The sequence below is a fragment of the Montipora foliosa genome, chromosome 9 (genome assembly GCF_036669935.1).
Source record: "Montipora foliosa isolate CH-2021 chromosome 9, ASM3666993v2, whole genome shotgun sequence".
Classification (NCBI taxonomy): Eukaryota; Metazoa; Cnidaria; class Anthozoa; order Scleractinia; family Acroporidae; genus Montipora; species Montipora foliosa.
Window position 1 is genome coordinate 14,919,423 of NC_090877.1, and position 27,996 is coordinate 14,947,418.

Here is a 27,996-nt window from a genome sequence, read left to right on the forward strand (position 1 = left end):
TTGTATTGTATTGTATTGTTGTAAGGAAAGAAAAGACATAATGAAACATTCCACATTGGGTTAAAAAAACCTCACAAGTTTTTCTTCTTGTTTTTAGTCAAGAGCACAGTTTAATTTTCGGAGTTTAGTGTAGTTGAGGGACACCAACTTGGAGGATGTTACGTCATGTAGAACACTCGAGTCTTTGATCGTGGAAAAAAGTATTTATTGGCTGGTTTCAACCTGATATTGCTCAAAGGGGGCGCTGTCACACGATTATCTCTTTTTTACGATTTGCGTATTGCTAAGTTTTATTGAAACTTCAAAAGGCTAACTTCTTCGCGTTTTGAAAGCCCTCTCGAAAAAAGGCCAAAATTTATTTAAAAAAAGATTCTCGTTGGATAATAAAAATGGTTATGATAACTTTTTTTCTTAGATTTCGTAAAAAATCAGAAAATCAATGCCGATGCTGCTCGTTTTATTTGTATTAATCCAAGTTTTGCACCTTTTTGAGAGTATAACAAAAAATACGAACTGGACAGCGAATTTCACTTATTTGACAGCGTCCCTTCGGAGCACCTATATTATTTCATCTAGGGAGGGGAGGGGAGGCCGTTATCCAGGCAGAGGAGGAAATGAAAACTAATTATCACACGGTATTATCTTTTTTTCGTGGTACACAGTAGATTGCGCTTAAACTCTCTAATGACTTTCTTAAGCGACAGACGGCAGCCGGAAGTGAGAAGTTTCCTATTTAACTTGTCTTGACACTACAACATTTATATCCATTCGAGACGATTGGTTTAAAAACTTGGGAGAGACCGAACCGTTCACTTCCGGTTTCCGTCCGTGACTCTAAAACGTTGCGTGCGCTCCCTTGTTCAGTTATCATGACAGGAAGTGACAAACAGTTGCCGTCAAGCAAGTCCAGGAATGACGTTAGTTGTGTTGTCACGCAATGCTTCCCATCATCGAGGGCTTCACTGAAATCTTGTAGATTTGTAAAGTTGTAGGACATTCTAAGCCAGACACTGCGATTCGTTCTTCAAAGAAAAAGTCCGCAATCTGATTACAGGACCTGCTTCATCAAAAGTGGTTATCAGGTAAGGTAAAGCTATCACTGTACTTTCAGGGATGGTTCATAAGCCAAACATTTCATCATCAGCGTGGTTTTCCATCTGCATTTGTCTCTGTCTCGGTCGGTTGGCGCCTGGCTTCACACTACCACTCCGCTGACCTCCGGCTGCCGCTCGCTCGGCGAGGAATTTGTCGAACTCTGAAACAGGGAAATAGGAAATATTAGCTTATCTTCAATGCCACGGAAGACAGAGTTAAAGGACAGACGTTTGGAAAATCTTTCGTCCTTAACCGGCACTTCAAATAAACATTTCTCTCATTCATAGCTCAAGTGCGCCACCGCGCACCGGTGGCTCAGTCGGTTGACCATCGGGCTGTCATGCGGGAGGTTGCGGGTTCGATCCCCGGCCGGATCAACACTCAGGATCTTAAAATAATTGAGGAGAGAGTGCTGACTTTGTAAATTCATCTGCAAATGGTTGGATTTTTCAAGTCTTCTAGGATAAGGACTATAAACCGTAGGCCCAGTCTCACAAACATCTTCTGCATGTGTTCATAAGTTTTCTGTGGGACGTTAAAGAACCCACACACTATTCGAGATGAATAGGGGATGAAGTCCCCGTTGTTGTGGCTGTCCTGTTCAATTCTCTCCAGCAAAAGTGGCCAATTTGGCAGTGATGTCTCTAAAAAAGCTTGCTGTGTAAACAGAAACAGCTATAAGCCAAAAAGGGACTTTGCCGAGTGCTGGAACATGTAGATATAGATGTAGTAGATGAAGCATTGAACCGGCATCGCAGAGGTTACTTGTTCGAATTCCGTTGAAGCTGCTTGAATTTTTTAGGTCTATGAGAGGCAATTGCTTAACTCGAAGCTGTAGTCCAGATTCCCCCCCCCCCCCCTCCCCCACCGCCTTCAACGGGTGATATGACATTCACACAAACCTGAGGTACTCAGCGTTTCTCCCTCTTGGGCAGCTGTAGCTTCTGCCTTAGCCTAATAAACATAAAAGGTAGATACAAATTACCTTGATAAAAAAGTTAACTCCGGCTAAAATTGTTTTCAAGCAACACTTAACATCGTTCTACTCCCAATATGTAGTTTCCGTCTTAGTTCCAGGATTGCGAAGAAAGCTGTACACAAAGCGAATAAACACTATCATGAGTGTAAAGGAATGTTGTCCTAAGTAGCGTGTGTATGTGCATGGAGAGAATTCACGTGAGGCCAACGCTACTGTGTGCATATGATGGGTGAAGAACCACAGCATCAGGAACTTCTTACACAACACCCTAGGACAGAGAAAAATCTCTGACCCGGGAGGGAATCGGCAACGGTGATCTAATCCGAAGGTCGTAGGTTTGATTCCCACCCGGGTCCTTGGGTGTTGCATAAGAAGTTCCTGATGCTGTGGATCAGCGAAGGTTCTTCATCCATCATATGCACACAGTAGCGTTGACCTCACACCTCCCGTGTTGTGGTATGACCTAATCTGGTCGGGGGCATCTTTCACTTCCTAAATAAAATTGTTAACTGCATAACAAGCAGTCTGGCCAAAGTCCCCCACCAAGACAAGGAAAGGTTACGTTTATACAAACGTTGGCCGTGTAGCACTTATATTTTAAACAGAGTGTAATGTGAAGTGCTAGATTTCTATCCCATATGAACCATGTGAGCGTTAGCCCTACTGATGGAAATGGGACCCAAACAAGGACAAAGAAAAACTCTGACCAGGGTGGGAATTGAACCATTAGTAGGGCTAACGCTCACGTGGTTCATATGGGATAGAAATCTAGCACTTCACATTACACTCTATTCAGTTTTCCCCCACCAAAAGCCTTGTAAATTAGTCCTGAAAAGCCCCGAGGGGGACAGATAAATAATAACTTCACTTCACTTCACATTCTGTTGCATCTATTTTTGCGTGCCACTTAAGCACAAATTATGTGTGTCTGCTAAATCTGTGTACTATTAAGACGAACACAAGACGCATAATACGTCTGGACGAACAATCCACTTCAGTACGTCTTCGAAGACTCGCTCAACTGGATAGTTCGTCCAGACGCATAATGCGTCCTGTTTCCGTCTTAAAACTAGACCGATTCAACGGCAGACGCAGCGGCAAACGGCAAAGGTCGGGCTGAAATTTTTGTTTTCCCAAAAATCAAAGAATCTTGTATGATTTAAGTAGCAAGTAGCACGACACTCCCAAATCTCAGTAGCGTACCTATGTTTTTTCGGGCACGGCACCGGCGGAAAATTTTTGATGTGTAAACAGAGCAAACAAAGGGGTAAAAGGCACCCATGCCAAAAATTATAGGGGTGTCGAGCACATTTCTGGAGGTCTGCTCGGCACTCCAATTATTGGTACCGTGTCACGATTTTAGAGTGTCGTGCCAATTTTGCGCGTGTGTAAATGGGGTTTTAGAAACATATCTAACTGTCTGGAAAACATACAAATTGCTTGCCGTTCACAGCCCGTTTGAAATTCATTTAGTTGCACTTACGACATCACTCTCCGTTACATGAAGCCAAGACTCTATATCGTCCATTGCACTATGAGGAACGAAAGTAAAACACAGTCATTTTTTTCGAAACTGCTTAAGTGGTTTTTCAGATAGCCAATCACCAAATTCAGTACATTTCTAGACAGTACACACACTGTGATTTGTCAAACAAGCTTGCCGCGCGTTTTTGCAGTACTCACTTCAGTCGTGTTATAGAGCAGTGCTCAGTAAAGATAACGCCCCACTTTGTATTTCGCACTCTGGGGCCCATAAATTAAATTGGAAAAAAAGGAGATATGTCCAGAAATGTAGACAACAACAAAAATGGCAAAAATGGCAAAATTTCGCCAACAATTTGGAAAAGAAGAAATAAGTTAGAAATCTGGCGAAAATGGCAAATTTGTCAAGCCAATGCAAATGAGAAGACAAGAGGGGCCCCTTGGAAAGCCGGCGAATGATTTGGCGAATTTGGGGAATCTGGCGAAAATGGCAAATTTGTCAAAATCGCCGACAACCTGCAAGCCAATGCAAATGAGAAGACAAGAGGCGCACCTTGGAAAGCCGGCGAATCTGGCGAAAATGGCAAATTTGTCAAAACCGCCAATAACTTGCAAGCCAATGGAAATGAGAATACAAGAGGTACCCCTTGGCGAGCCGGCGAATTTGGCGAATTTGGCAATGTTGTGAAAATCGCTGACAACCCACCATGTATGGAACTGATTTACATACATTTGGCGATTTGACAAGAATTCGACGAAATCGCCGTATTCGCCGAAATAGCCGCATTTGCCAGATTCGCCAACATAGCTGGCAATCATGTATGGAACTGATTTACATACATTTGGCAATTTGACAAAATTTCGCCACAATCGCCATATTTGCCAAAATTGTCAAAATCGTCAAATTGTCGGCGATATTTTGTTATTTTGCCAATTTTGTTATTGTGTGCATTTCTGGACATAAGTGAAAAAAAGTGGACAATAAGTCACAATACGGCTTTCACACTACACAAGAGTAGCTACACTTGAATGTACGGGTCAGTTAGATATCTTTGCGCAAAAAAGAAAATCAATCTCCACGAATCGCGAATCCTAATTCGCTGCCATTTTAGCCAACTAATTGCCTTAGTCTTCTCTTAGTTTTTAAGAAAGCAAAGAAATTTTGATGAGTTTTTTCCCCTTGAATCGACATCACGGACCTGCAATTTGAGCCCCCCGACCCTTTTCATCGTATAAGGGGGTGTACCGCACAAAATTTAGGACAAATCGTGTTTCGCTTACATGGCATATCTTTTTCACCGGAGCTTTGTCGTTCATGCGTAGACTTAAATTAAAAAATGTAGATTGTGGCCACGTTACACTCACGCGCTTTTCGTTCTTCCTCTCGGCTAACGGTTCTTCATCCTCTCCAAATCAGTTTTTGTAACCAAAAATTCGGATTCGGATGTCCCCAAAGACAAACGGCCTAAATTTGGCATACACTGAAAATATTTTGGAGTGCATACCACAATGTTGCTTTTGCACCAACGTCTCTGCGCGCGGATGCATGTACCTGCTTCTTCTTTCACGCATTGCAGTTGAGTTCTTTTCTTTTTTGCAGTGTTATCAGCGATGGTTGAACAACAACAAAGAGCATTAGACACAACTTACCTCGGTGCTTCAGTCTGTGGAAACAACAAACAAAATCACTCTCAACAATAAAACCCCAACTTTAGTCATGTCTGACTCAACAAACTGGCTGCCTTGTAGCTTTGCTTTGACTGCCTAGCTCCGCTAGCCCTTATGGTTATTGTAGGCAGCCAGTACTCTCTACTTTAGTTTATATTTTTATTTGTACTTAATTATTTTTTCTTTTAGGCAAGAGTACAATAAAATTGTTGTTGTTGTCAAACTGATATTCGTGATCAAACTTGTATTTTTACGTTAGCTGTAAATAGTGTAACTTTAAATCGCCTTTTTTTAAAAAAGATCTGTGATTCCTCTTAATTTGCACCGATCAATAAATTGATTTGTGAATCACTCGCTATTTTGCCTCGAGGCACGATGACTCGACGACAGTTTTAGCAATTTTTAATTCTCTTGATTTTTCTATAGTGATTTGCTTCTTACTAAATAAATCTAAAGAAATTAAGAAGATACAGCACTATCAAAAGACCACCTACAATTCAGTTTTTGGAAGATACCTTATTTATGAAAACGGTGTTTGAAGATGAAAAAATCCACTTTGAATGCGAAGAAGTGAATCATACAAAAAAATCAAGCTTACTTTCGAGCGTTTTCATAACATAAATTTTCAGAGAAAGAGAATTTAACGAAGTTTCGAAAGCTTGCCCGGGTTGCTCGAAGCAGGGTTAGCGCTAACCTGCGTTAAATATCATGCAAACTTATCGACGTTTAGCGCTAACGAGGCTTCGAGCAACCGGTCCCAGAAATACCAGGTCGCCGAATTAATTTTAAAGATATTTTTAAAAAACATGAATTTTAGAGGGTCTTTTAGCAGTTCTCTCCCTTTCCCATGGCAACAGTTAGCGACAGAATTTTCTCGTTTCCCTACTCAAAGGATCGACAGTGCTGTCGGAAACCCTTCGTTACTTGAACAAAACCCTTTCGAGCCTCCTTAACAAGAAATACCGCCCTTAAAATTCACGAAGATGACGCCTCACAATTCCATTTGATAAGGTTCACAAAAAGTCTTTCTCAGTCTCTCAAATGTGCCTACCTTTGCCTCTGTTTTATTTATAGCCATCGAATTCGCAATTGAGCGATCAAGCGGCTGAAGATTATCAGAATACGATGACCCGCTGAAATAAAAGAGCCAACGTTAGTAACCACATTACCACATTATTCCATGTAACTTCTAAGGTCTTAGCGGGTGTTTACACGTAAAAACTCGCAACGATACAAAAGTAACTCTGGTATGAGTTAGTGTATAGTGGGCACTTTCCATTCTGTCAAAAAGTCCGGAGCTTTCGCTAGGAAGTGTCGGTTTTGATTCTGTTGGACCGGAACTTTTGGGAGCACCTCTTTGGCATACTTCGACCTTTCGGACTTAAATGCTCCTTGCCATTCAACCAAATTTCCCATACTTCAAGAACTGAGCACGCACCCTATGAAAATGTCGACCTCGAAATCTATTACGCACAAAAATGTGCCTTTGGTAAGCACCCTTCCTTGGAGCCAATTAGGGAGTGAATTACGAAAAGCAATTAGACTGCAAGCAGTCCCTTCATAAATCAGTCGAGCGGCCCGCTTTTTTCTCCGCAAGCAGAAGTTTCTTTTCTTTTGCGTTCGCTGGGCTGAGGAGTACGCGAAAAGAGGCCTCTGCCATGGGTCGAAACTTACTGCGTTGGGCATGCACGGCGATTCCTTAGCGACCGAATCCTCACGTGATGTCGTGTGGGCTCACTTAGCTACAGCGGAATTACCGTAAAGGAATGCGCGGGACACAGAGGGCTCAAGTCACAGTCAGCAAACATATCATGGGGCATGCGCTTTGAAGAGTGCCGTCCAAGGTTGTGGACGGCGGTTAGATCAAAGTGAGTTTCGACCCATGGCAGAGGTCTCTTTTCCCGTACAACGCTAAAAGAAAACAGACCTTTGCTAGCAGGGAACCCGCTTTTCTGAGGCAGTCGCGTTTTGTCACGCAAACAAATAAAGTGACCGAGGGAGGCTTGGACTCGGTCATTTTATTTGTTTGCGTGACAAAACACGACTGCCTCAGAAAAGCGGGCCGCTCGACTGACTTATGAAGGAAGGGGTAGTTTCTAAAGAAACTGTGGTGCTGCGTCGGTGGGGAAGTAGTATACAAAAATTTGGTTTTATCAACGGAGTTGATAATGTAAATTGGCCACCGTACAGAGATTCTAAAAGCTGACGTTTCGAGCGTTAGCCCTTCGTCAGAGCGAATTCGTCAGAGGCGATTCGATTCGAATTCGTCAGAGCGATTCGCTCTGACGAAGGGCTAACGCTCGAAACGTCAGCTTTTAGAATCTCTGTACGGTGGCCAATTTACATTATCAACTCCGTTGATAAAACCAAATTTTTGTATACTGACTTATGAAGGGCCTTCTCGCAATTTAAAAAGAGAGGCTCAAAGAGATCGAACTTTAAGATCTTGAGAGAGCTGGATCGAGGAGAAAATGACGTCAAAGGCTCACTAGCTAAAGAATGCTATGCGTGTGTACGCCGCAGAAGTAATATGCAGCACGGGAGTTTTGGGCTTTCAGACTTTTAAACTCGTGTTTTGCATATAAAATAAGCTGCATTTTAAGCTGGTGAGTTTTGACGTCACTTTTCTCTGGATCCAACCCTCTGAGATCATATCGGTCAATTTTGAACGTGAATAATGGCGGACCGTGAAGTCCAAAACTTACACTCAAAGTACCGGTAAACGGTCTTTGGCTAAAAATCAAAGCTCAAATTTTTGCTAATCAGGTGTTAACCAAACACACCTTTAAAATCTGAAGAAAAAAAAAAAAGCGTTTTTTTTTTTAAATCACAGGGGCACTTTAACCCTTTTACCGCTGAGGGCTTCCTCATCGACGAGTAAAATCGTCTGGCGTTAGACAGAGTCATCAATTGGCATTTATAGCGGTGAAAGGATTGATGTTATACCTTACAGAACTATTAGCCTAACGGTACCTTTGTCTGATTTCATCAAAAGTGCTCTTTCTTGACTGTGCAAACATGTCAAATTCATCATCTTGATCGGCAGCAGGCTCTGACGTCGGCCCAACATCTGGTTACAAAAAATAAAATTGAGTCAAAACTTAGGTTAGGGGCAAGTGATTGCAGATAAGAGAGCCAAATGGATTGACGAAACGACTTTTTACGAGTGGCGATAATTAAAACGTGTCCAGTAACCTTGACCAATCGCAACGAGAGCAAATATCACGATCAACCAATCAAATTTCGAAGCAATCCACAAGTTGAAGCGCAGGAGAAAGTGGGCGTGCAAGTCGAGATTGTAGTTATTTCTCTCTCTTTGCTAGGTAGCAGAGTTACTGGAGAGATTTTGCCTCATCTTTACGGTAAACCGCAAACAATAAGCTGACTTTGCGTTTTGACAAAAATCAAAGAAACTCATTTGATTTAGCTCATTTCTTACATGAAAGTTCCAAATATCGAGCAACTTCACAAAGGAGCAAGACAAAATTAATTAGAATAAGAGAATTTTCACACTTAATACTGACAAGTGGCAGCATATCGTTTCCCATTTCATGTAAACGTAAAGCAAAATCTCCCTACTGTAAAAGAGAAGATAGAGTGCGCGGTAGAATCAAGTTTCTTGTGGCACAAAAAGCTATGCCGGGTTTTCACCAGACTTTTCCCTCCACATAAAGCAAACTGAACCGATTTTTAAGCTTTCCAAATTGGCAACAAAATCTAATGAAGAATTCGTAACATGTTAACTATGTAATTCCTATTGCTTACTTAAAACTTGCATCTTCGAGGTCATGTCATTGACTGAGGGAGCCTGGGAAGAAACAGGCTGCTCATCATCAAAACTAATCAGTGAATCTGAGGCTCTGTAGATTAAAAAAAGAGAGAGGATATCAATAGCAGCAGAAATAGTGTGTGTGTTATTTTTCAATTAAGGACGGTGCCTACTATTGTTATTGCGCATACGTTCTGCACATCTCGAGATACTCGGATTTCCTATTGGCGGTGCTTATTAATACAGGGATATTTTTGCACGGTTTAAAACTATGGGGAGAAAGCAGAACTTATGAAGTGCTCTTGGTATCCAAAAAGAAAATTGGGGGTAACCATGCATTTTTCAGAGACAATAAAGCTTCAATTTGGCAAAGAACACCATACATTGCTTTGTGCTTTTTACAAATATTATTGATTAATTATCTTCGAAAAATGCGTGGTTACCCCCAATTTTCTTTCTGGATTTCAATAACATTCGTTAAGATCTGCTTTCCCTGCATATTCATCCTTGTTTTGACTTCTTTCATTTTCGTGTAGCCTAAGTAGCTTTAAATACCCTTAAAACGGGGCACTGATGGAAAGAGGGGGGTAAAATGAGTGCACCGTTGGCTTCCTGGGAGAATAATCTCTAGAGAGTAAAGGAACTTCCGACGTTAAATAAGGTGTACCTTTACCAAACACTGACGCAATGCCACTTAAACTTGACATACAAAACTGATGTTTTGTTATCTTTGCGTCTACCAAGCATCATTAAAATAACATTGGAATGATTCATCAAATCTTGGTTCCAGTGATCTAAGGAGAAGACTTGCCTAGCATGAGTACAATGTGTGTTTTACACTGTCCCTCAATGCCAAAAGAATGGAGTCTTACCCAGCTCCTGCCTCTGCGGCTGGCGCTGCTGCCAGTGGCACTGTGGCAGGTTGTGATATCGGGACTGGAGGTGGAGGCTACAGAAAAATGATAAAATAATAAAAAACTGAACTTAATTGACATTGAAACAACAATGTCTGCAACAGATGCCGTTTTTGTGGTTTATGAAATAGTCGAGCCCTTTTGAAAATGGCTACCCACTTTCTCCACCAAATTAAGATGCACATTTTCTAAGATATAGAATTTTACCCTGAAAGTGTGGCCTACTTTTTTAAAGTAAAGTCATCAACACGATTCCAAACTTTCTCACAATCCATGTCACATACACCAAAAGATTATTCGTTTATCTTTGTCCTAATCGTCCTCACTAGCCTCACTTTGGAGCAGAAATTCTTTTGAATTTTGTTCTTGCTAACGAGGCTAGTGAGGATGACTTGCAAAAAGACAAAAGAATAATTTCTTGGTCCCCATTTATGAATAAGGTCTATGCTCGAAATATAACAAAATTTACACACTCCTTAAAACTCTCTACAGTTCAAGCTCAACATTAATATTATTTTTATCACTTGTAATGTAATCCATGATGAAAAATGAATTCAAAAAGCAAACTATCCATGTGCGCTATCCCTCTTTTCCCTTCAAAGGCACTCATTCTTACCCTACTGGCATTTTCAGGCCAAGCTGTAGTCTGCCTTCCTGGCATGGGAGCAATTGCTGCAGGGCGGGGTGGTTCAGGAGGAGGAACCTCCGATGCTGCAGCTTGCTGAACTGTATTTTGTCTGAATCTCTCATATCGGTCATATCGAATAAACACATTATTTAAATCATCATTAACACTTAGAAGCAAACCTATGGAAGAGAAAAATGTAATCAATGAAAAAACATTGGATTACCCTGTCAAACATAACCAACAGAGTTTTAAAATGCAGTTCAAATAATAATGGTCAGTTTTGAAGGTAAGCAATGGTCAACTGTAAAAAAAAATGGCACTTGAACTTGACAATCAGGCTCTGGTTGCTCGAAGCATGGTTAGAGCTAACCAGCATTAAATACCATAGAAACGTATAGGATTTGATATCTCTTAACCAACGGTTAGGGCTAACCATGCTTCGAACAACCGGCCCCTGGTGTCAAACATATTAACACGCTTGCAAAATATTGACAAATAGAGTAAAGTAATTCTTGATCACAGAAGAACAAATTCGACAAAATAATATTACGGTATAATCCTCACCCACAACCTCTTCATTGGCTACTCTTTCAATCAGCTCCAAAACTCTTTGCTGCATGACACGACACGTTCTGTTTAATTCCTAAAGAACAAAGACTCATCATGACTTTAGAGCCTATCAACTGAAATAAGAGCTGTGTGGGTGACATGAAGAGAAATCAAAAGCAAAGTGAATTACAAGAAAACCAGCTGTGCAATTATTGTCGTTGTCATTGTGGCTATTCCTTGAGTTCGAGGATGATGGTGTTCATATCAGTGTTTGACATTCAGGAAAAAATCTAGGGGGCAGCTGGCCCTTAAGTTTTCAGATTTGGTCGCCAGCTAAAGTATTCTAGTTGCCAAAAAATGTTGGCTCTTTGGGCCTTATAGTTTTCAACAAAAGAGAGGCTACCATAAACCGAAAAAAAATATTGTCCTAAGTTTCAACTAAAGGTACTCCCAAATGGCTGAAACATCAGCTATAAAGCTTTATATTTGCTCGTTTACGAAATTAAGGTTACCATATACCTTCAGGGGTGACTCCCATTCAAGCGATGTAGCGTGTCCTATATTAAATTAAAGCTTATAGAGCTGGCTATCAAACCATATCAAGATTTTGAAATTAAATGAATTATTGTCAAATTTTTCACGACTTCTAAATGCGAGCGTCCAAATCACCTTTTCAAAGCTACAAGTCAAAGCAAAGTTTGCTTTTCGCTATTTTATTTTGTTCCTCCGTTTCCTGACCCAAAGTGCTAAAAAAGAGTGTCTGCGTTTTGCCATACTCAGTTACAGTGAAAAGTTATAGATATCCCATGGATTTCAATCATTACTTTAACCGAAAAATCCAAATTTGAAGAAAATTGCCAATCTGAAGGTATACGGTAACCTTAAATAATTTGCGACATTTGTGACAGTGGTACATTTTTTAAAATTTTATTAACACGATTCTTCACAAACAACAATTTCTTTTCTTTCACATTATTTCTGAGGGCCTGTCCACACTAATGCATTTTCAAAAACCTCTGGCTCCATGAAAATGGATAAAAAGATCTGTGTCCACATTGGCGTTTTCACATCGTCTTTGGCCGTCCAATGGAGACTGAAAACAGAGACCTAAATGTGCGTTTTTGCTGTCAGGCTTTGTTTATGTCTTGGCGCATGGGAAACTGTGAGGCATGCATGAGATTACGACCCACATATTCGAAAACCTCCATTTTTGCCATCCACACAAGAACGATAGACCTCCGTTTTCAAAAGTCTCTACTTTCAAAAGCGTTTTCGTCCACTCTCTCATTGCCTGTATTTAAGTCAATGGCATTCTTACCAAACTAATCAGTAGCCTCCCTTACCAACCATGTGAACACATTTGGAATAATCGGAAAATAGTGATGACCATGCAAATTTTTTTGGCCTTGCAACAGTTGACACAAAAGTTACCATTTATGGAATGAAGGGGAACTGGTTTGTAAAGAACATGTTGTGCCGCATCAGTGGAGGGTGAAACACAAAAAGCTGTTTTTATCAAACAAGTTGATGTGGTAAATTAATCAGTGTAAGAAAAAATTGTAAGCGGATTTTTTTTAGTGTTACCTCTTTGTCAGAGCGAATCACCATTGGTGGTACAGCTAGATCACCTCAGGCCTTTTCTGACAATTTTACCAAAGTTCAAAACATAATAACACGTAAAATAACATACTTGTAATAATTGCAGATCGCCTGCTTCTTCTTGCCCTGGTGTCATTTCTGTCAACATTTCAGACATGACAGCAATGTTTCCATGAACAATATCAAGTTCTGAACGTATCTTTCCCATTTGCTCTGGAGTAGGTACCACAGGACCAACAGGTGCCTGCACTGGAGGAGACTGGGCTGTCTGTGGACGAATAACTGCTGGCTGCTAAAAAGTGGCAAACAATGGTCATAAAATGAATGAATTGAATGGCATGCCATAGAAGCCTATTGTCCTTCAAAATAATGTACTTGCTTTTACTATCATTTGTTAATATTGCATTCACTAACTTTGATCAGAGCCATGTAGAGTTTAAGGACGTTCGCTCCCATTGCTACTGCGCATTTTTTCCCACATGTCACGCACACGTCATGCATCAAAGACCACGCAGGTAAACACGATGCTAAAGCCGCAAAAATTTTCCACAAGAATGGAACATGAAAGTATGTGGCATCATGGGATAGCTGTGGACCCAGGTCTTCTCGGAAATGTCACGCAATGGCGTGACAGTGCGAATAGACAATCGCTTTGAGAACTTCGCAGCGATTTTACTCTCTTGAATGCTCGGTGACCCCCATTTTTCTTTCCGTAGATCACTTCCTTTCTTGATTTTGTCCATTTTAACAAAAAAGAAAAAAATCCGTACGTGAGAAGTTACAAATATTTGGCCTTTTATGCTCTTGTGCGACCGAAGTTTTCTTTCTTAGACTAATATGTATCGTTTTTCAAGGTCTATTTCACCTCAGAAAAAGACATCAGTTGCAAAGGTTAATTTAGATATATTAGTTATGTTGAACTGAGTACGTTTACCTGATCTAAAATTCACTCATGTAGCTTTTTTATAGCTGACAGTTGTAAGCTAAGATCGTCTTAAAGTAACGCAATCTTCTAAAAATGCACCTCATGATCTCGAAAACGAGCACGGTGACCCCCCATTTTTTTTGCCTTTTTGGCAAAAGTAGATCATTACCTTTCTGCGTGGCAAGTTTAAAAAAATTCTGTACGTGGGAACGTTTTGGGTGCGAACGTCCTTAAATAGTATTGAAGTAAAAGGGTATGAGAAAACTGGTTTGTCAATCTGAGTATCTTCTTAAATAGCATTTTTCCTTTTGCCTATTCTCTATTTTCACATTCCGCATAATACACTTTGTTTGCCCCCCAAATTTTGCACAAACCATTGTTTTCAAATGCTCTTGGGACACTGCATTTTCCCAAGAGCATTTGAAAACAATTTGGTTTATAAAAATTTGGGGGCAAACAAAGTGTATGTATTATGGGGAATGTGAAAATAGAGAATAAATAGTCATTACTTTTACTAGCTGCTACAGCATTAAATGGAAGGTGGGACCCCAAGGTATCTATGGCTTTCCACTGCAACTGAACAGTTTTCTTATTCAGCTTTGTGATGACAAGTGGGTCTCTGACCCTAATCAGAATCCCGACCCCACAAGCTTGCTAGCCTTAATCATTATTGTGTCTAAATAAAGGCGGTCTTCTTTTTCTCTTCCTAACCTAACAGACATACAAGAATTAACTCTATGTAATGATGTCTGAATCTCATTATACAGTTCTATAGGATATATATGTTGCTCCCTATCCCTGGCAAATCTATGTGACCCAGTCTTCACTACTCTGTGAGCCCAGAGTGTTTTTGTCGTCTCATTCACTAAGGACCTCTTGTTTGTCTTTGCAAATCAATTTAAAATCAATAACTTATGCACCGATCAAATCGAAACTTCAACATCCCCCCTCCTAGGCAAACCCTGGGCATTTGACTATCTTCTGTGCTTGAGGAGTGGGGAATTTGACTTTTGCCTGCATGGGGTGGAGAAAATTGAACCAGAAGTGTCAGGTTTCAAACAATTTCTTTTCAGGCGCCGATAACAGGTATAAAACACATGTTTGGACGCGATGGAAGAGTTTAAAGGAAGAGATGTAGCATTTGTGAGTGATTGGCTTCCAAAAAAGGTCTTCAAAACGTCTTTATTAAAGATGAGGATTGTTCTTTAGTAGGGTATGACAGACAAATCCGATGATAGGGTAGGGCATTTGAACACCATTTTGGTCCGAGGGGGAGGCAATTTGAACGATCCCATCTTCAAAAGTTCAAATGCCCAGGCTTTGCCCGGGAAGGAAGAGGGGGGGGATGTTGAAGTTTTGAGTTGACTGGTGCATTACCTGAGGGGGTGGTGGCCTTGAAGGAGCTGTTGCAGGCCTCTCAGGCTGTGTCTGGAGACAGATGTAAACAAGGTAAGAGTTATGATGGACAAAAGCCTCCATTACACCCTCTCCTCCCTAAAGGATCAAATTGCCTATGGAACACAGGACTTTGAACAAAAAGCCACAGTGCAAAAGTCACTTTGCCCTCTCACACGGTGTGAATTCATCCACGCATGACTGATGATCTGAAATGGCAATCACTTTTCAGCCCACTAGCCTAGTGGCTAGTATCAGATCTGATCTCACTAGGCAAATCTAAATTTGAACTAGCCAGTCTGGTCATGCCCAGTTCATTCATTTGTAAAAACTATCCAATCTCGACCCCAGAGCCCTTCTCTTGACTGAGGGAGATGAGAGCTCTGGGGAACTCTGAAACAAATTGTCTTCTCACTGGTTTTGGTGAAGAACAATCAAAAGCGTCTCTAATTGGTGCATTCATGTTAGCACAAGGAGTTAGCAGGTGCAGTAACGTTCAAATAGCCAATTTTTGGCTACAAGAACCCTATGATGGATGTTCTCACTTCACAGAGTTTCCCAGAGCCTTGGGTCGATCCAAGGCTCTGATGACGAGAATGAAAACTATCACGAAAAAAATTCCACATTTGCTAACACAACCCGCGCTTTTAGTAAATATTTCCATATTCTCATATCTGGAGTGTACGGTTTCCCGTATTTTTCTCACAAAGGCAAAGTTTTTGCGGCCTTGAGGCCAATTTTCACGGAACCTTTGCCATATCTTTGCAACTCACAAATGCACTGGAATATGGAAAATGCGGAATAAAGTATAAAGGAAATAAACTGTACATTAAACTAAACTGCTCGTTTGGAGGTCTGTGGAAAGGCTGTTCCTTTGATTATAAATTGAGCTATTTGTGATTGAAATTTCAACGTGAAAGCGCCATTCTACGCATGAAGCACAAGAGCAGTGGAATGTGGGAAAATAATATCTTAAATTGGATGAAAAGGAAATTCGGACAGAATTGGCTGATAAGAGATTTTTTTTTTAATACAATGTAGTTCAACAGCAATCCTTGCACTTCGTGCTTGCATGGTTTTTCGGAATCAATCACTGTGCTTGCAAGCACGTTTTCTCTCTTTCAATGTGAGATTCACCACTCCTAGTAAATAAGGTAAGTTGCTCCATATTATCTCTTTCTTTTTTTTAATTTGAAATAAATGATATTTGGATTCAACTTATAAACAAGTACGTGATCTGTTTCCATATGTACACATAACAACGTTGCAAACAGTTTGCGATGGCTTCATCGCAAACACTGTCACTTCGCGATTGTGTTTGCAATTCTGTTTTCCATGTGCGTGATTGCTTTACGCAACCTAATCTCGTGACATCGCAAGAAAAGGGCGCAAAATTAAAAGCAGAATTTGGTGTTCAACTTCTTCTTATGTTGGAGATGTTGCGAAGAAGAAGGCAGAGAGAAATTGTCAAGAGACTGCACCGAATTTGAGTCTGATACAATTTTGAGGAGCAGCAATGGCTGCACCCACAGATAAGCCGCACATTTTTCCCAAACATCGTCACTAGAAATCAGGGGTGCGGCTTATCTGCAGACACATTTGAAAAAAGTTGCTTCAGGTGTCCAGTTTTCCACCTTCATGTCTGATCTAATGCCTGGTTACTAAGCTCCGAACGTTCCGCTCACATTCTTGTTGTTCAAAATGCAAAAATCTGTGGAAAAACTGTGTTGAATGAAGAAATTCCTGTCAACAAATACCAGAAAAATAGCGATCACATGTCAAAGTTGGTAGAAAGGATGTTTATTAAAAATGCTAAAATTGTGGGTAAGTATTTTCCGTTTCAATGTTAATGGTGAGTTTACGTTAGATAAACAGTGGATGAAGAAGACTTCTAAAGACTCAACTTTGAATTTCTTTTGATTTCTTTCAAAAAACTTTTATTCCAAAATTTGAGATGCTAAATTCAGGGTTCGGCTTACCTGGGGGTGTTTATGGTAATCATCTTCATTACACAGCTCACCCGACAAATTAAGGACTCATTACCAATGATAGCAGTAACTCTTATACAATTTCCTGAGGGCATAAGGTGCCTAAATGTTCTCTGGGACCATAGACGTTCAGATCATAAAATAATCGCTCCTCTTACCCTTTGTGGTGTGTAGATTGGAGAAAGCGTATCTAAGTTCTTTGCAGGGAATTCTAGGCCTATAATTTAACAATGACAAGTTCAGTTAATTCACTTCGGATGGATGTCATGTACCCTGCATATTATGTCCCTGTAACTTTCTTTAAATTTTAATCTTATCAAAAGGTTGGTCTGATAAACCAGTTTTCTGAGGAATGAACTCTTTTATGCAAAGTCGTTCTTTTGTCATTGACAAGGACACAAAATAGGTATAATAACAATTCACAATAGTGTGAAGCAAACAAAAACATGCATACCCCTATAAACTATAATAATAATAGCACCTTTGTTCATTTAATTCATTGAAAGGAAAGGATACCAGAGATTATCCCTTTCGAGGGTATCCACCCGTAGCTGGATATAATTGACTGAGAGTTGATTTTGATGAGGGAGGAAAACAGGAGTACCCGGAGAAAAAACCTCAGAGTCAGATTGAGATCCACTGAAACTCAGCCCACATGCGAGCCGAGGCCAGCGTTGAACCCGGGTCACAGAGGTGGGAGGTGTGTTTCATAACCGCTAAACCACCCTGACTATGATACCAAACTGGGTAAGCGGTTAGAATTTGGCATCTCAGTTCTCAACCCATTGACCCTTTAATAGATTTTACTCTGTCTAGATAATGCCAAACAATTTTAATCATCAATGTGGGTGGGGGGGGGGGGGGGGGGAGTGTCCTAGGGCATTTGAGGTGTGAATGGGTTAAGGTGGATCAAACCAGTTTCAAGAACTTTTGTCAAGGATTGACTTTGCAACACTTTTTCACACATAAAAGTAAAGGTAAAGCCACTTCATTTAATGTTGTTAGTTGCATCAGCTCCGAGGCTGGTATCAGTGGAAGGTGACAGTGCACTCTTTACCCCCCACCCTCTACAGGAGCTTCTTTTTACAGGTATTTAATTAATTAACCCTTTCACCCCTGAACCGGCCAAAACCAGCCATACTTAGCATTTTACTCTGTCTAACACCAGACGATTTTACTCGTCAATGGGGAACCCCCAGGAGTCAATGGGTTAAAGCTATAGCTACACGGATCAGAGTAAAGAGGAAACAGACACTGAAGTCACCTAGGATCGAACTGGGGACCTCTCGCTCCAAAAGCCGTGCACCAACCAACTTAAATGCATCTGCTTGTCATAAACTTACTTGGTACAATATCTTAAAAAACTAATTCTGCAATAACCTCTTATCTTGTATGTGATTTCAAATAACAAAAGTTTTGGTGAAACATTTAAGAATAAAAATCAGCAGTGACAAGATGGAGTCATCAAAACTTTGCTCTAAAACTTTGATGTCGCTAATTTTTATTCTTGTAAGTAACAAGGGGAAAAACTTTGGTCACTTATGAAAGCACTCCTTTTGAAAGATCAACTCAACTAGATACATGCATGTATACATTTTTAAATTCCTGAAGGATTCAGAGAAAGAAATCTTACTTACAAGGGTGCAAAAAATTAGGTAACCAGGTATAGATCGTTTTCACGTGACGTCACATAACTTCCGGTCGCCATATTGGTGGAGTACTTTTCCCGCGGAATTTTAAAATGGCGCTCGATACTCAAGAGAATGAAGTGAAGTCAAGCGAAAATATGAGTGAAAAAGCTTGCATACCTCTTTCAGATTATGCTAATAAGTTAGAGCCAAAGGTCAAGAAATGTTACCTCGAAAAAATATCACCGATTGGGATCGATCCTGTGTTAATCGAGGGCAAGAACTTCCAACCCGATTGTTTACCTCCGGTGGAATCGACGGATCTACTTTTTTACCTTGTCTTAGAGACAAGTTACTACACAAAACAGCAATTTAAAGCATTTCGAAGCCTTCAAGCGTACAACCAGATGGTATCTGGATTTATTTCAAGTGTTCAGGGCCACATAGTCAAGGATAACTTTGTAGTTCTAGCGAAGGTAAGACATTCGCAGAGAATGAATGAGTCGTTGATTCCAGTGTGGATTATTACCGAAAAGCAAGGAACTATTATTTCTGCGCATTGCTGTGGCTGTAAGGCTGGTCTTGGGGAATCCTGCTCCCATGTAGCTAGCGTACTCTTTTACCTCGAGGCATGGACAAAAATAAATGGAAAAATGTCATGCACGCAAGTGAAGTGTTCGTGGATTCTACCTTCGTATGTAAAGGAAGTCGAGTACGCAAGAGTTCGCGATATCAATTTTACGTCAGCAAAGAAAATGAAAACTGACTTGGATGCAACCTTAGATAGGGTTTTCGACATATCGCAGGGCGATAACCTGGCAGAGGAGCCAAAAATTGAGTCAAAAGGTGTGCCAGCTCCGTCGGAAGAGGAGATAAATTTTTTCTACGCTGAACTGAACAATTGTAAATTCAAGCCCATAGCCCTCAGTCTAGTCCCTCCATTCGCCGAGAGCTTTGTGCTAAAAAGCCGCGAAATTCCGACTGTTCAGGATTTGTCAGATCATAAGTATCAAGATCTTGAATATCCTGAACTCCTGCAGGTTTGTTTGGAAAAAGAAATCGAACTTTCCGAGGAACAGAGACTGCAGATTGAGGAAGACACAAGAAGCCAATCAGAGGGAGCTAACTTTTACAAACACCGAGCGGGAAGGATTGGAGCGTCTCAAAGCAAAGTAGCCTCGCACACAAATCCAGCATTACCTTCACAGTCTCTAATTCAATCAATTTGTTATCCTGAATTAAACAAAGTATTTTCTAAAGCAATAATGCATGGGTGTAAACATGAGGGACTAGCAATCAGTGCTTATGAACATGTTATGAAGGAGAAACACAAAAATTTCAAAATAGTAAAGTGTGGCATGTTCATCAACAAAGAATACCCTTGGCTACATGCTACCCCAGACTTTCTCTGTTCTTGTGACTGTTGTGGAGAAGGGTGTGGAGAGGTTAAGTGTCCTTTTTGCATTGACAATTGTGACTTTGAAAGCTATGTTTCTAAAAGTTCGTCATGTTTAAGAAAAGACAGTGCTGGTAATTTTTGGCTTAAAAAAGAACACGAGTATTTCTACCAAACACAACAGCAGCTTTTTACTGTGGAAAGAAAGTACTGTGACTTTGCTGTGTGTGCTTTCGATGAGTGTGGTGCCACCAAATTTTTTCACCAGCGAATTCTGCCTGATGAACAACACTGGAATTCTGTTTTGCCCAAGCTCACCAAATTTTGGAGAACATGCATTCTGCCTGAAGTGCTTGGTAAATGGTACACTAGGAAGCACTTTATGGCTCAAGTCCAAACTGATAAACAACCAGAACCAGGCGGCATTTGCTATTGCAGAAAGAACACTACTGAAAAAGGTGTCCTTTGCTGTAATTCCAAATGTCCTATTGTTTCTTTTCATTTATCGTGTCTCAAGATTGAAAGCATTCCAAAAACTTGGTACTGCCCCCACTGCAGAAACTTACCTGAGTTCAAGAAATTAAGGAAAGAAAGAATCAAAGGAAAAAAAGGATCCCAATGTCCCTAACCCAGCAATGAGCTACGACTCCATCTGCGTGTGTAAATCAAAACCCAGTGAATCTGAAAAACTGCTACACTGCCATAATAAATCATGCGAGAATGGCAGGTATTTTCACCTTAACTGCCTAAATTACAAGAGGATGCCTAACAATAGGCAGACTAAATGGATCTGTCCATCTTGCCGCAAAAAAGTGAAAGTGAGACACCCACATAAAGATGATGATGATGATGATGGTGATGTGACTTTTATTCAAACTTTGTCCACACCAACTGAGAAGTACAAATCTCTGATGAGCCTTGGTGATAACGAGTTCAGCCTAATTTCATCACCTACAGGATGGCTTGATTGTGCTATCATACATGAGGCTCAAATTCTCTTAGCAAATATCAACAAAAACATTAGTGGATTTCAGAGACCAACACTTGGTCCTGTAGGGCAGTTTAATATTGTAACTTCTTACTTTGTACAGATTCTCCATGTCAACAACAACCACTGGGTATGTGTTAGTTCCATCAACTGTGCCTCGGGCTACGTTAATCTAGTGGACAGTCTGTCCAATCCTGTACCATCGCAAGAAATTGTGGACTTGGTTAAAAGCTTACTTGGCCCCAGTTACAAGGGAATCAACCAGCTGCCTGTTCAGCAGCAACTAAATACGAGTGACTGTGGGGTGTTTGCAATAGCATTCGCCACATGTCTTGTGTATGGGCAAAACCCATCGCAAGTACGTTTTAATATACCAATGATGCTCCCCCACTTGCTTAAGGACGTTCGCGCCCATTGCTACTGCGCATTTTTTCACGCATGTCACGCATACGTCATGCATCGCACACCACAAAGGTAAACACGATGTTAAAGGTGCAAACATCCCCACAAGAATGGCACGTGAAAGCAGGTGGCATTATGGGATGGCTGTGGACCCAGGTCTTCTCGGAAATGTCACGCAATGGCGTGACAGTGCGAAAAGACAATCGCGTTGAGAACTTCGCAGCGATTTTACTCTCTTGAATGCTCGGTGACCCCCATTTTTCTTTCCGTAGATCACTTCCTTTTCTGATTTTGTCTATTTTTACAAAAAACAAAAAAAATCTGTACGTGAGAAGTTACAAATATTTCGCCTTTTATGCTCTCGTGCGACCGAAGTTTTCTTTCTTAGGCAAATATGTATCGTTTTTCAAAGTCTATATTACCTCAGAAAAAGACATCACCTACAAAAGTTTCTTTAGTTGTATTAGTTATGTTGAATTGAGTACGTTTACCTGATCTAAATTTCACTAATGTAGCTTTTTTATTGCGGACAGTTGTAAGCAAAGATCGTCTTAAAATAACGCAAGCTTCTAAAAATGCACCTCATGATCTCGAAAACGAGCCCGGTGACCCCCCATTTTTATTGCCTTTTTGGCAAAAGTAGATCATTACCTTTCTGCGTGGCAAGTTTAAAAAAAATCTGTACGTGGGAACGTTTTGGGCGCGAACGTCCTTAATTGTTTCAAAGCCCGTGCTATGCAGCTTTTTCCAACCATTTAACTAATAATATATACTCAGGGTTCATAATAACATTCCAGGTCAGTCTGTTTAGAGCAGGGTTAAGCTATCACTGATTCAGCTGATCTGCGAAATATATACTTTTGTCTTTATTTGGCTCCAAAATAATATTGTGTTTTAAAATCCAAATTGAAAACCCTGACATTAATCATCTCTAAACAACAAAGCCCTGGTGTTATTATTTCAATCAAATGGAACAATTCCAGGGCAAAGGTTTACTAAGGCAGAGCAGACATTGATAATCCTGTCAATCATAGGAGTCGATGCTTCTTGTGTTCCATTAGGGTTACACATCAAAAAATCAATCGGAAGAGTTCCACTTAAAATAGTATACTTCCTTCGCAGAAGACCAATGACCCGTTCCACATGTATTCGCACATTAGCTATGCCCCTGGTTTCTTCCACATCCACTGGGTCCAGTTGTTCTTTACCACGAGTGAAGGCAGGAATTGCCAACTGTGCATGCCTAAACATAAGGGATTCTTGAATGGTAAACCCCCGATCTGCCAGGACAAGGTCGCCTGGTAACAACTTGTCTAGTATGCCACAATTATCTGTCAAATACTTGTCAGACGTTCTCCCTCCCCAAGCTTTAGAGACAAATGAAATTGTTGCCTGTGGAGTTATGCCTATCAAGACCTTCACAGTGTTGTGATGTTTGTAGTTTGAGAATGTTTGTGCACGTGCCATTAGGTTTGAAGGTCTGTCAATAAACACTTCAAAACAATCGATGATTACTGTAGTCTTCTTCCCAAACGAGTACTGAAAGCATTGAGGCATGGTTCGCCGCAATTCCTCACGTTCTGGCCACTTAATTAAAGGCCGCAGCCTTACGTCCATCACGACCATCCACGCCTGGAATGTTCTTGACACCGTAGAAACCGAGACATTAAATCGGTAAGCGAGATCTTCCAAAGGCATATTTAGTCTAAGCTTCATCAAGGTCATGACAAATTCTTGAAAACGAGTAATATGTTGGGCCTTTCGAGCAACGAAGGGATTAAGTCGAAGGAAAACAGCTTTTAACGTGTCAAGCGAAGGTAATCCGGTATAAAATTTTACTTTCTTGTCGTCGTTCCGAAATTCATCCTCGCAAAATGGTCGCTGCGGTGGCGCTCGAGCTACTAGATAGTCAAACTCCTCCGTTTGTGTACTGGAATCGACACACGTTGGAGGTTCTTCGGCAAAGGAAATATCTGAAATCTGTTCACCCGGTTCATTCAACTTAAGTTTCTTTGCTGCGATCTCCTCTGCAAGCACGCGTTCCCTCTCTTCTTGCTCCTTTCACTTCCTTTCTTTCTCATTAGCTCTCTGTCCTCTTTGTGATGCTTGTTCGATGTTTCCTCTCCTCTGGCACCCAGTCAACGTTGTATTTGTCCCAACTTTTTGCTGCTCTTCCTGAGACGAAATGGCGGCTGCATACACGATCATTTGCGAGAATCTTTTCGGTCAAATCAGACCGACTTATTGCTGAAATCCAACGCGATCGCCGTTCAAAGGATAATTTTTCCGCTTCTTCTCCTTGGTTTGTGACTACTGATGGGACTCGAGCAAAATGAAGATCTTTACCTGGAACGCTTTCGCTTCCACAGCCAACTATCATGCAAAAAACCATCTTCACAGTGAAGACGCGACTCGGTTTGTTTACAGTTTTACTCCACCAATATGGCGGCGTAGCGACCGTTACTAGGCTTTTGGTCACGTGAGTGAAAACGATCTATCGCTTTGGATTTCCTACAAGCACTTGCAGTAATTTTACCCCTTGTAATTCAAACCTCTGCTAAGGCACCTTGCTAGAGGTGCAGGGATGGCATGTAGTGGTGAGAGCACTCGCCTCCCATCAATGTGACCCAGGTATGTGGTGTGAGTTTCTTGGTTCTCTACCCTGCACCGTGAGGTTTTTTTTCTGGGTACTCCGGTTTTACCCTCTCCTCAAAAACCAACATTTGATTTGATTTCAGTTTACGGTGTCCCCAATAAGTGCTCCAGTGCAAGAAGACTAGACGCTTAAGTAAAGTTCCTTTCCACTTTAAAGTGCACCTTAACTCAAATATTTTTAGTCTACAATATTGATCTCCCCACCAAAAGCAAACATGTTTGACGATTCTTATATGAGAGGCATGGGTCTAATCTTGATTTTATGTCACAAACTGCTTTGCAATAAAAAATTCCTTTTAAAAGAGATGCAAAAATGAGAATAGACACACGCCTCTCACAACACTGTCGTGGGTCCAAACTACTGCAAGTCGCGTCAAGTTTACGTGGCTTTCACGGCACAGAAAAGGCAAAATTTTGGGTAACAAATTGGTGACAGGTGTTTGCTTTGAATGGGGAGATTTATATTAGGAATGAAAAATATTTGATTTTAGATGCACTTTTGTAACCCATTGACCCCTGAGAGCGACACTTATAATAAAACCGGTTGTTCACTTGCACACCACTTTGCAATTTTGTGACGCAATGTTGGTGTTTTGATTGGCAGTTTGCTCCGAGGAAGTTGCAAGTTCAGATTTAGACTTGCTGCCAGGTGTTTACGTTCCCAGACTCAGTTATTTCGACCCATTCAAACCAACCTTGTTCTTCAAACTCTACTTTTTACAATATAAATTTACCGCATAATAACTCTACATTGGGTAGGATTCGCGAGCAGGTTAATGCAAAAAGCAGTCTTTAAATAACAAATCGCAAGTTCTGTGAAGTCAATTGAAAACTGTTCATGTTGTCTCAAATATGCCTTCATTGACCTAAAACAAAACTCACAAAAATTTAATTCAGGACTGTAAGGGGGCTGAAATATCAATTCAACACCACAATTTCTTAGCATTAAGCGCAACTGGTTTTCCACGAAAACTCTGTGGTGAAAGTCCATTAAATACAACAGCATCTCTGTTTGCCAATACTGGATCCCCCACATAAACGTTTTTCGAAGAGATTAATCATTTCAAATCCGTTTGAGGGGCCTTCCAAAATATTAAAGTTACCAATTCCAAAACGACTACAGAGAAGGTGTACAAAGTAATAACAGTTTGAGGCATACCATTGGACTTCAACTGTACGTAAGTTGCAAAATTTGAACCTTCAACTTGCTTGGAGTAAAGTGCCAATCAAAAAACGCAACATTGCATGACAACAATATTGCGAAGTGGCACGCAAACAATCAACCGGTTTTACTGTCATAGATTTTACTCTGTCTATAAACACCAGACAATTTCACTTGTCAATAAGGGCATCCTAGGGTGTTTGAGGTGTGAATGCGTTAATACAGATGTAATTTTTAGAGATGTTCGAATTAATAATTGAGTGTGAATATTAAGTTGAGGGTGGAAACTTGAAGTTCTTGGATATTATGGGCATTTAACCTACACACCTTGTGCTCGGAGAGACTCATATGTCTCCATCACGTATGAGAGATCAGGAGATCCACGAAATGCATCAGCCCAATCTTGGATCAGGGAAAGAATCTTATCCTGGACAACCTGAGGTGGATTAATCTAAGATATGTGGAACAGAAAATTACTATAATTCTGAAAGAAATGGCTTTGTAGTGGGTGACTCTAGTGAAGATGAGGTATCAAAAAGGATACTGGGCAGAACAGTTGAAACTAAAATACGAACCTGTGGTAATAATCTGGAAACTGTGCAACTGACTTAGTGGTAGACCTTTAATTAAAGGCCTTCTTATCAGCAAATACCAAAGTTTAATTATGTCAAATATGGTCAGTCACAGAATGCAAAGTTATCCTCAGATATAATGTAAGCCAAGCAGATGACATCCTTTCTGGTCATGGAAATACACCTTTTTCCAAAATGGCCACCATTTAAATATTCTTTTGTTTTTATTCAAATAATTATTATTAGCCCTTGATGCCTCGTTCTTAAGCTTAAAATTCAAACGAATATCTTGCCTTGAATGAGGCATCAAGAATATCTGAATGACGGCCATTTAGGAAAAAGGTGTATAGTAACATATAACATGAAGCATCACCATTAACTACTGCCCTTCTCAGAAATGGTGGTCTAGGGTACAGGTCACTTTTCACAGGTTACTTGTTACCAAACCTTTACTAATGCTAAACGTAGGTGTCCTTAGGCCTAAAAACAATTTTTAGACCTTAGGTTACCCAATTTGAAGGTTTTGGGCTGCTTTGGTATACTTAAGTAAAACAAGGACCTGTATCAAGCCCTGCCGTTTTGAGGATTATATAAAGTAGTTTTTGTATTTGTCATTAGTCGGCCAATTCAAAACCTTGGAAACCCAAAACAAAACTGACTGAAAAATGACATTTGGCACCGCAATTACCAACTTGAGATACTGTTACATTTGTTCCTCTAAAGCTCTTACCTTTGGGTTTAAGACTTTTACTAGTTCATCAAGGAATTCTTTTTTTGCAATAAGAACATGAAATCTATGACCACAATTTTTGACACACGTCTCAAGCACCTGAAACCAAGATTGCAAGACACGATTACAGCAACTTTTGGCAACTGAAGCACAGCAAAATAGTGCTCTAACATTCCAATAGGTGAGATAATGATTTTCAGCAATACTCCTAGCCTCAGAGACACACAGACAGCCAGGCAACCTTTATTTTGACATGATACAAATCAAAGCTTTGCAACTTGTGGAGTGACTTAATTTTGGCTTTAAGCATTATATGTTAAACTGTACACTTTGCGAAACCTTGCATTGTGTTTTTCACCATTTAATGTCAAGTAAACTTGCAGTTCTTTGACTCTCTCACAGAACATAGGCTCCTCTCTGTTCTCGCTTACTGTTTTTTGAATGTGTCATTGTCCATAACTTTCCGGACCTCCACTCTGGACTGGGGTAGTCCTCCAACTGCACCAAGTAATGGTGGACCATTAAATGAAAAGAGTGGAGTTAAACAGTCTTCCTCATGAAATTACTACAAAAAATTTCACCTGTTGAGCATCCAAGGCAATTACTTTCGAAATGTGAAGAAAAGTAAGCAGTGATTTTTGATCCTAGTACCACTTTAAGACAACAACAAAAAACCTCCCCAATTTTTCCTTTATTCACTGTGAAAAATGTGCATGCGTGACACACAAGAACAACACGAATTCATCGTCACGGGTTCTAACGTTACATCACACGCACCGTCAAAGTTAACAGCACACTTTTGAAATTCTTATTTCCTGACAACCTCTTCCTGATAGCTTTAGCTCCATCTTTGGGCCTGTATTTCAAATTAGAACGCAAGATGTAAAACAGTGACATTTGTTATAAATTAATTAATAATGGTTAGTTCTGTGGGAGGTCTCCCTCTAAAATGCAAAGGTAGAAATAAATAACGATCCAAATCTGAGGACAACATAAGCGTCAAGGCCATGCAACTTCAGCTTACTTTTCGATCAAATTGTGAGACAGTCATCGATCTAGGCTCGACCTAAAAGCTGAAACGAAAAACTCACCCTTCGTCAGTTTCGTTAATGATATCGCAAATTTCGATGTTTGCGGCCCAATCTTCCGAAGGCAAGTTTCCATCTGTGGCTTTCTCTGATAGAATGACACAAGATGATACATTTTAAAAACAACAATAATAACCTACACATGTACATATGAAAACGATCGGATCACGGGGGTCTCGTTGGCTATAGTCAACAATCCATTTATAATACCCAAACACACATGTCTGCCCTGCACTTAAAAACACAATAACAATGGTCGTACAAAGCAAAATGTGGTGACCAAGTACCTATTCTTTGTCCAACTGGCGTGGAGAAGACATTCGGTCCAAACAGAGCAGCCATCTTCGTCTTGAGGGGACTACAATGACGTCATTCCCCATTTAT

General features: G+C 40.4%; 3 protein-coding genes across 4 annotated transcripts; 1 reads left to right on the forward strand and 2 right to left on the reverse strand.

Moving 5' to 3' along the window:
* Nucleotides 1-188: 188 nt before the first annotated feature.
* LOC137970094 (TOM1-like protein 2) lies at nt 189-27,977 on the reverse strand. 2 transcript variants are annotated; one of them, XM_068816575.1, is made up of 18 exons: nt 27,900-27,977; nt 27,616-27,700; nt 27,302-27,380; nt 26,525-26,623; nt 25,550-25,673; nt 17,150-17,208; nt 14,986-15,036; nt 12,775-12,972; nt 11,100-11,178; nt 10,524-10,714; nt 9,866-9,942; nt 8,990-9,084; nt 8,198-8,294; nt 6,276-6,357; nt 5,207-5,220; nt 3,558-3,606; nt 1,998-2,049; nt 189-1,255 (listed from the first exon to the last, which is right to left on the reverse strand). In XM_068816575.1, exons 1-18 carry the CDS (start codon nt 27,952-27,954, stop codon nt 1,119-1,121), a joined length of 1,623 nt encoding a protein of 540 aa, XP_068672676.1. In that variant the 5' UTR covers nt 27,955-27,977; the 3' UTR covers nt 189-1,118. The 2 variants fall into 2 exon arrangements, with proteins under 2 accessions (XP_068672676.1, XP_068672675.1); XM_068816574.1 differs by having other exon boundaries at nt 12,775-12,975.
* On the forward strand, nt 18,733-21,481 carry LOC137970342 (uncharacterized). The gene is made up of 2 exons (XM_068816863.1): nt 18,733-20,560; nt 21,180-21,481. Exons 1-2 carry the CDS (start codon nt 18,733-18,735, stop codon nt 21,479-21,481), a joined length of 2,130 nt encoding a protein of 709 aa, XP_068672964.1.
* On the reverse strand, nt 22,125-23,797 carry LOC137970343 (uncharacterized). Its single transcript, XM_068816864.1, has 2 exons — nt 23,752-23,797; nt 22,125-23,432 (listed from the first exon to the last, which is right to left on the reverse strand). The coding sequence occupies exons 1-2, from the start codon at nt 23,795-23,797 to the stop codon at nt 22,366-22,368; spliced, it is 1,113 nt and encodes a 370-aa protein (XP_068672965.1). The 3' UTR covers nt 22,125-22,365.
* Nucleotides 27,978-27,996: the final 19 nt, after the last annotated feature.

Coding starts and splice junctions, on each gene's coding strand:
- LOC137970342 (XM_068816863.1), top strand. CDS start 18,733: ATGGCGCTCGATACTCAAGAGAATGAAGTGAAGTCAAGCGAAAATATG. Junction 20,561..21,179: donor CATTCCAAAAACTTGGTACT/GCCCCCACTGCA, acceptor ACGTTAATCTAG/TGGACAGTCTGTCCAATCCT.
- LOC137970343 (XM_068816864.1), bottom strand. CDS start 23,797: ATGGTTTTTTGCATGATAGTTGGCTGTGGAAGCGAAAGCGTTCCAG. Junction 23,433..23,751: donor TGGAAGCGAAAGCGTTCCAG/GTAAAGATCTTC, acceptor GCGTGCTTGCAG/AGGAGATCGCAGCAAAGAAA.
- LOC137970094 (XM_068816574.1), bottom strand. CDS start 27,954: ATGGCTGCTCTGTTTGGACCGAATGTCTTCTCCACGCCAGTTGGACAA. Junction 12,976..14,985: donor CAAGGCCACCACCCCCTCAG/GTAATGCACCAG, acceptor GCCACTTTTTAG/CAGCCAGCAGTTATTCGTCC. Junction 11,179..12,774: donor GCGATCTGCAATTATTACAA/GTATGTTATTTT, acceptor TTTGTTCTTTAG/GAATTAAACAGAACGTGTCG.